The 8,591-nt window shown below is 50.1% G+C and overlaps 1 protein-coding gene across 2 annotated transcripts; it reads left to right on the top strand.

Moving 5' to 3' along the window:
• Positions 1-5,344: 5,344 nt before the first annotated feature.
• SOX21 (SRY-box transcription factor 21) lies at positions 5,345-8,252 on the top strand. Of its 2 annotated transcripts, XM_032611330.1 has the most exons (2): positions 5,853-6,227; positions 6,309-6,683. In XM_032611330.1, the coding sequence occupies exons 1-2, from the start codon at positions 5,853-5,855 to the stop codon at positions 6,681-6,683; spliced, it is 750 nt and encodes a 249-aa protein (XP_032467221.1). The 2 variants fall into 2 exon arrangements, with proteins under 2 accessions (XP_032467220.1, XP_032467221.1); XM_032611329.1 differs by having other exon boundaries at positions 5,345-8,252.
• The last annotated feature ends 339 nt before the right edge of the window (positions 8,253-8,591 follow it).

Below are 8,591 nucleotides of genomic sequence, written 5' to 3'. Positions count from 1 at the left end.
AGTGTTTGCAGTGGGAAGCCGGGGAGTGAGGGATAGTGAGTTACAGCTGAGACCAAACCTGTGCTGACAACCACAGGGGCCAGCGGGAGCCTGGCTGCCAGACACCAGAACTGGACGTAGGGGTGCTGTTGTTACGGGCTTGGAATGCATTAGTGAAGAGATTACCATTGCGCACTCCTCGCAGAGGCAGCGCAGCACTGAGTGAGTCACAGGAGGCTTGAGGAAGTAGGTGGAACTGAGAATCTGAGCCAGGAAGGAGCTGAGCCTTCAACTGGGACTCAGAGTGGTGGTGGTGAAGAGCATCAGCTTAGTTCAGACCCCATTTCTTCCACTTATGGTTGTGTGACTTTGGGTGAGTTGCTTATTCACCAGCTCTAAGGCTCTCTTCCCCAACTGCAAACTGAGGTAACTCTTACCTCCTAGGATTTTCCTAAAAATTAAATAAGATAGTGTATGTAAAAGGGATAGAAACTCAGGAACTCAATAAATGATAGTTATGATCAAACTGCTCAACCAAGCAGACTCATCCTTAGATAGGAAACTGAATCTGGGAGGGAGTAGCACACAGGCCAGAGCAATCTGGAAGCTGGAAAGGACAGCCAGACCTCCTCATTCATTTCTGGTTTTGTTCACGGATAGCTCTCTCCCACTTACAAAAAGCACTTATCCTAGAGAAAAGTCAATCCCTCCATTTCTTTCATAGGATTCTCAGGATCTGAAATCAGTACTTTGTGAAGCTGTCTGTCTTGGATTATTTGTATTGTCTTTTTTCCCTTAGGTGTTTAATTTGGGGGTGGGGGTGAGGTGGGGAGGGAAGGATGGGGTGAAAGGGAGCTGTTTTTTATTTTGTATTTCTTGCTCTGTCATCTAGGTAGAGCTCTTTTAGAAAATGCCAGCCTGAGTGAGTACTGCTAAGGAGGAATGAAGAAAGGCATTCTCATAATTAATCTGTGTAGACCCAGCTTCCCAGTATGGCAGGAGCAGTGAGAATAAAGGGACAGGAATCTCACAAGGATGAAAATTTAGTAGTAACCAGTCAAGGGCCACTCTTGCAGCCATTCACTCTAACCAGGACTGCCTGACCTAATTCCTCATCTCTCGGGCTTTATGTGGACCACGTGTTTGGGATCTTTTCCCCTTATGGAGGCTGACGGAGGTGGGGCTGATAGGAGTACAACTAGGGAACTAGTTGTAGGAACTAATCCTACTAGGAGTAGGATTAGTAGGAACTGTGATAAAAGCCTGAGACTGGCTTTTGTCAGTTTGCTCATTTCCTCCTTAACAGGACAAACAGGCTGTATTACTTTTCTAGGCAGGTTTGAAAGCTTACAAATTCTTTCCGTGCACTCGCTTAAGACCAGGAGCCCGAAGCTCTCTAACTGCAGCTGTCTGTTCCCAGTGCTTCAGGTGCCACGACTTGGCCCCTGCACTTTGAAGGCATCACCTCTCCCACCCTGTCACTTCCACTTGGTCACTTCTCAGTACCCCACTGGTTTCCTTTCTTTGCTGTGGTTTCACCTCTATGGTTCTAGAAACATGTGACAATGAGCCATCTGGGTGAAGATCCAGCGAGAAAACGGAGATGGAATGGATGGAGGAAAATGATTTAGTTCACTCTGATCCCTTGTTTTCTGTTGGGATCCAAATATTCTCCCCTCTTTTATGGAAGAGAAAGAGAAAGAAGAGGAAAGCCGGTCAGCCTGGTGTTGCCAAGGTATTTTTTTAAATTCCCCCAACAGCCTCATTGCTGCCTCCTAGTGAAAGTTTTAGAATTGAAAAAAGACCATTTACAGGGAGGACCTAAGGGGAAAAGAAGAAACTGACTTTACACAGACCCCCAAACTTTTTCTGAGCGAGTGTCTGCCTCTCTGTTTCTGATTAGATGTATTTGTGATCACGGGTATTCCTTGGCCACAAGGCAAATACAGAGCCCGCACAGACTCCACTGATCGAGGTCCACTGTTCTTTGGGTACTCACAATTGAGTTGGGAATATAAAGCCCATAGAACTTCTAATTCTCTTTCAATTTATTTTTCCTTCACTCTTCACTCACACAGACTACTCTCTCTCCTAAATCTTGGTATTTTTTCCCTTTTAGATCAAAATGTACAAGAACAAATAGATAACATCCTATCAATTCAAACATAAGGTCTGTGGACACTAAAATTGAACTGTCATTTCAGTATATAAGAAAGAGAACGGCAAGGAAACTTACTTGGTGAAAGGCTCAACCAGATTTGGGCAAGAGGTGCGAAGGCTGGTTGATAACAGCCATGCTTTGCTGCCTTCCCTTCACGCAGGGCTCAGTGTGAAGGTCCCTCCCTGGACGGGAAGGCTGGAGGCCAAGAATACGGATCCCCCAAAAACCAAAATTAAAAACCAAGTCTCTTCTATTTTGAAGTTTCCTTTGGTGAAGAACCAACAAGCACGCAAACAGCCGTTTTCTTCTTAGGTATGGGAACACCTTTCCCCCCCACAGTTCAACATTCATGGACTTAAGAACTTTCAGATTTGGTTCATTTAATAACACTAAACAGGCGATGTTGCACAATTTATGAAACTATATCCCAGGAAGCTTACGCACTTTATTTTTACAAGATATTGCAGATACAAGCATACATTTCAATCACATACGCAAACATTTCTTTTCATGGTAATAATTTATTGCAACTGATTTTTAAACTTAAATTTGAAAAGAATGCGTAATAATTTAACTCACCAATATAAAAGTTTTTCTCAATCCTTATCCTTTTGTATATATCAAAATAATTTTGGGGATTAGACTCAACTTTATTCACAATGTTTTTAATGAATAACAGTTTTCATAACTAGCATCCTTATACACATGTTCTTTGTACGACAGTGTGTAATATTTTTGTGTCAAACCCATCATACAAGTTAGTAGGTTAAAAGCTCAGGGATGATACTTTTCTAGTTTATCATCACAAAACAGTATATTTAACATTCTAGTCTATGTGATTGCACCTGCTAGGGTTTTAACGTTGCTCCACCCAGAGTGTGTGAGCAGCAGAGTGTTTTTACAGAGCCTGTAAAGGAATATGGTTCTAAAGAAATCAGTCCAATTGTTTTAGCAATACAAGGGCTGATACAAAGTAAACATTTGCAGTGTGGTATCTTAAGAAAGATAGCCACTCCCATACGTTTCACTGCTGATTTGCATTTCTATATGTCCTCACAGCAGCTAAAAAAAAAACCAGCAACAATCACTATTCTTTTATTAAAATGAGCAATAAAACGAAACTAACTTTAAACTAAAATTGATGGCCTAAAAACTTTTTATTTAAGTTCAATCAGTACTTTGTGTCTGCATATGTGTCTGTGTATGAATTGAACATGAATCGCTGGGAAGACTTAAAGAGTTAACTGATTGTAGAACTTCCTACTTGTACACACCACATGGCTAGGTCAAATCCAAACTGCCAAAGAAAGAAGGCAAGCAAGTTCTCCCTGAAGGGCAGGCCAACTGGTGAATGAAATCTCCAGACTGATCATGTTGTAAGTGAGCTGCAGCATACCAAGAAGTCCGGAAAATATGCAAACAAAATCATGCTGCTTGATTTTTGCATTATGTCAAACATAAAGTAAAAAGCTGCTCTTACTAAAGAAAACTGTGCTTAACAGCATAAAAATATTCCAAGGTAGAGTGATTAGTATGTTTCCCTTTTGTCTTTCAGAGAAACGTTTTATACTTCTTACTGATTTTGAACACCTCACCCTATCCGTGCATTTAAGTGAGATACTGTGAGTTAACTGTACCTTAAAGAGATCAGCATATGGATGACTGACGACTAGAATAGAAACAAAACAAACCCCCAGAATTTTAAAAGATCGGAATAGTCGGCCAAGGATGCCTGGGCTAGGTCCTTTTCGAAAGGGTTGTCAAGAGCACGCTCGGTCCCTCCTCAGTTATTTTTCACTCCACTACCTCTGACTGGATGCATCACCAGTGCAAGAAAACTCAGGAAGCATCTGCTGCAAGCAACCTCTGGACCTCCAAGGAAAAGGAGCCCTTTCTTGCTAGGAAAAGTCTCCAGCGTTTTTTAGGGTGGGTCCCCTCTTCCTCCGAAGCTCGTGAGGCTCCCCTCCCCGTGCGCGCCTCCTTCCTCCTGGCAGAGGCTCCCACAGCTGCTCCGGCCGGCCAGGGTAGCCGGAATGACGCTAGGGGGTTGCCAACGCCAAACAGTGCGCAAACTCGGCGGCGCGCTCCGGACTCTCCACTCGCCTAAACCTGCTCTCAAGTGAAAAGGGGTGGGAGGAGGAGTGTGAGGGGGGCGGAGGGGATCCTGTTTAATTCGCGGTCCTGGGGGTGTGGGAGCGGAAGGAGGCTCCGCGGGGCCCTCCTCCCTGCTGGAGTCCTGGGCTCCACCTCCTCCTCGTGGCCCCAGATATACATACACTCAGCCGCGGCTGGACATGCACACCCAGCGCCGGCTCCGGACGCGTGCACACGCAGGTAGCGACACTCACCTGAGCCCGTGCACAGGGCTCCTGTCGCCTCGGGAGCGGCGGACTGGCGGCCTGGGCCGCGGAGGGGCCCCCTGTGCTGCGGGACTGCGGGAATCGGGAGAAACCCCAGCGCGGACCTGCGAACTGAGGTGATGGCGCGTCTTCCTTAAATCCCTCCCCCACCCCGCACCTCCGCCCTCTAGGCTCTCGCCGGGGAAGCCAGGAGAGAGGGGCCCCGGGCGCGGAGCACACGCGGGCGCACGCCCCGAGGCGAGCGCGCCGAGAGGGGCGCCGCGGCGCCGGCGCAGGAAACTTGGGCGAAGTTAGTTGCAAGTCCCGGGCGGAGGCCCAGAGGACCGAGGAGGGGACGCGGCCGGTGCTGGGCCCGCCGCGCTGCCCGGAAGCCGGGCCGCGCTCCACGCCCGGTGCGCTCCGGGAGCCCGAGTCGGCCGGAGAGCCAGGAGGGGCTTGGAGCGAGCGGAGCCGGCATGGCTCGAGGGACAGCGAGACGCGGCGCTTCGGCGAGTCACGAGGATTTCCTTTGAGGCCCGGAGATCCTAGGCTCGCTCAAGCCTCATCCAACCTCCTTCCCCGGCCGGCAGCCGGAGAGGAAGACCCACGAGGCAGGTCCCCCCGCAAAACCCCAGCTCATTAGGGGGGTTCCCGTCAGCGCGCCCTGCCTGCCCCGAGTGAGGAAGACCGGCTGGTGCTGCAGTATTTGTATTTATATCCATTGCTGCGCTCTGCGTTCCCTTGGTGAGCCCGGACCCTCCTCCGTCTCCCCCCTCCTCTTCCTCCTCCGGGGCCACCTCCCCTCCTCCCCCCACCCCCATCTGCTACTGTCAAATGAGAAAGTCACCGAGGAGAACCCAAACACTCCAGCCGCCGAGAGCCCCCTTTGGCACTTGGCAGCGCGCGGCGGCTGACTCCTCTGCTCAACCTGGTGGAGCCTCCGCGACGCAAGTTTCCCGGCTGCTGTGCCTTTAACAGAGAAAAGACCGAGGACGGGGAGAGCGCTGCCCGGTGGCGGCTACCTGCGGGGAGTTCGCGAGCGAACGCAACTGGAGAGGAAGGACAAAAAGAAAGCAAAGGGCAGACTGCCCCCGTGGGGTGGGGACACCGCCGAGAAATTATCGCGCCCCGGAGAGGATTTTCCCGAGCGCCTGGCCGGAGAGAGCAGGGCGGCCAGGGGAGCGGCGCGGCCCGGGGCTGGTCCCCCGGCCCCCTCCTCCCGGGCGGGAGCGACGCCGGGGTGCGAAGTGGGGCGCGGCGAGCGCGGCGGGCCGATAGGGTCCCCGCGGACAGCCAACATTGATTTCCTCCGGGCCGACAGCGACGGCGCGGGCGGCGGCGGCGGCGGGCTGCAGCCGCGGCACGGCGAGAGCATGTCCAAGCCGGTGGACCACGTCAAGCGGCCCATGAATGCCTTCATGGTCTGGTCGCGGGCTCAGCGGCGCAAGATGGCCCAGGAGAACCCCAAGATGCACAACTCGGAGATCAGCAAGCGCCTGGGCGCCGAGTGGAAGCTGCTCACCGAATCGGAGAAGCGGCCGTTCATCGACGAGGCGAAGCGCCTGCGCGCCATGCACATGAAGGAACACCCAGACTACAAGTACCGGCCGAGGCGCAAGCCCAAGACGCTGCTCAAGAAGGACAAGTTCGCCTTCCCTGTGCCCTACGGCCTGGGCGGCGTGACCGACGCCGAGCACCCGGCACTCAAGGCGGGCGCCGGGCTGCACGCAGGCGCGGGTGGCGGCCTGGTGCCCGAGTCGCTGCTCGCCAACCCCGAGAAGGCGGCCGCCGCCGCCGCCGCGGCTGCCGCCCGCGTCTTCTTCCCGCAGTCGGCCGCCGCCGCCGCCGCAGCCGCCGCCGCCGCCGCCGCCGGCAGCCCCTACTCGCTGCTCGACCTGGGCTCCAAGATGGCAGAGATCTCGTCCTCCTCGTCCGGCCTCCCGTACGCGTCGTCGCTGGGCTACCCGACCGCGGGCGCGGGCGCCTTCCACGGCGCGGCGGCGGCGGCTGCAGCAGCGGCGGCGGCCGCCGGGGGGCACACGCACTCGCACCCCAGCCCGGGCAACCCGGGCTATATGATCCCGTGCAACTGCAGCGCGTGGCCCAGCCCCGGGTTGCAGCCGCCGCTCGCCTACATCCTACTGCCCGGCATGGGCAAGCCTCAACTGGACCCCTACCCTGCGGCCTACGCCGCTGCGCTATGACCCCGCGGGGCCGCCTCGCGAGGACCGGTGTGCACACGTGTACATATGTATAGGTACGAGCTCTGCGGCCTCCCCGAGCGCCCTCCCGCGACGGGGGCCCCGGTTTGTATGTACATAAGATGTATAGGTGCCAGGCGGAGGCAGAGAGGCCAGTCGGGGCGCGAGTGGCCGAGCGCGCGGGCGAGTGTGCGTGTGAATTCACAAGGTCATTTCAGACCTGCACCCCGGCAGACAACTTTAAAGAGGGCAGTTGTATCTCGCAGCAGTTGATGTTTGCTTTGCACTTCGGAACCTGTTGCGTTATGGCCCACAGAGGTGGAGGAGTAACTTTTTGATATGTTGGGCTTTCCAGCTTTCTTTGTTGGAAGTTTATTGTCGGTTTTGTTTTTGTTTCCCATTATCTTTCTTTTATTGTTATTCTTTTCTCCTGGTCGCTGTTGCATGCACTCTGTTCAAATGTTGGGTCTGAAATGGTTGGCACAAGGGAAAAGCTGATCTGTGTCATTAGTTTCTCGGAGCGGGATGGCTCTGAACAGCCTTGCTCCCTATTTGTACCATTTGAACTTTGCAAAATCTCTGTTCTCTCAAGCAGAACCCCCAGGCCGGATCCATTCTTGACCAGTGACCGGCTCGAATCTGGCCTTTTGTGTGTGAGATGATCACGGTTTCTTTTGTTTATCATAGCATATGCAAATCAGAGCAAAAGCTCTTTCTCAAGAGCAAGGACGGCAAACAAGAAATATGTGTGAGATGAAAAGTTGTCAATTAGATTTTCTCCCTTAAAAAACAAACAAACAAAAAACCGCTAGAAGTCTCCCTGAGTCCACCCGCTTGGATTTTTGACACAGTTTACACAGAAAGAGAAAAGGCATTATTCTATTTTCCCCTTATGACTTGAGTTTCACTTTAAGATTGTAAATGTGTATATGTCCTTGAAAACATTAAGTCTGAAAATGTGTTATTTGCGTTGCCCTAAATCTGAGTCGGTTTTAGACTCTAAAACATTTTGAACAAATGTCAAAGTTAACTTTTAAAAATTGCGGGACTATTTCAGAACCGCAATTTTATCTAAGATTAAATCAGACCTTTTTTGTCTGAGTGGTAATTATATATTTATTATTTAGCAAAACAAAAACCAGAATTGTTTTGACAGATGCCTCTCTGTTTCAGCTAGCATTTCTCCAACTCAAACCGTTTAAATGTGTTTTGGAGTTCTCTCCCTAACTAGCTTATTTTTTAGATCATCTGCAATTCATTTGCAAATTATGATAAAACACATTTTAGAGAAAAGAACCTCAATTGTAGCTTTTTTTCTTTTTAAATGTATATATTTTGACTAATGTTTGTGAATGAAGTTGGCTAACATGTATTTAGTTTCATTTTGGCTTTATGTAATATAAAGTTTTAAAAAGTTTAAGTATTGGTTTTAACCTTTATGTGTAAATGGTTTTCTTGTGTGATCTTCTAATTTAATATTAGACGTCTAAGCTATATCTGTAAATTAGAATCCGACTATCACTCTGTTCATTTTTTTTTGAACAAAGAGTTTAAATAAAGCCTGAACCAGGGAAAAGAGAAAATCCTTTATTTCTTGTTGAGTTCCTAACAAGATTTTTATCTGAATTGCCCTTACGTGCCTGGTCCAGGTGAAGTGTAAGGTATCCTCCAAAGGCAGCCTTTGTTTCACTTTTGAATAGATTTACTAGGAAATCTAAATCAAGCCATTGTTATTCAGAGCCAAAAACCTGATTTATCACATTTTTAATCGTGAATAGGAAAGAAGATAAAAAAAAAAACAAAACCAAGTAGTTGTATTATCTTGGGGGGGGGCGGGGGGCAGGGAAGGCATTCATGAACCAGTAGAACAGAGCCCATTGAAAACATCCAGACCGTTTAAAGCATTTCACT

The sequence above is a fragment of the Phocoena sinus genome, chromosome 18, assembly GCF_008692025.1.
Source record: "Phocoena sinus isolate mPhoSin1 chromosome 18, mPhoSin1.pri, whole genome shotgun sequence".
NCBI lineage: Eukaryota > Metazoa > Chordata > Mammalia > Artiodactyla > Phocoenidae > Phocoena > Phocoena sinus.
Note: the sequence above shows the minus strand (reverse complement) of the source record. Positions and strands in the feature narration are given on the sequence as shown.

Excerpts from the sequence above, each read along its gene's own strand:
- SOX21 (XM_032611329.1), top strand. The coding sequence starts at position 5,853 with ATGTCCAAGCCGGTGGACCACGTCAAGCGGCCCATGAATGCCTTCATG.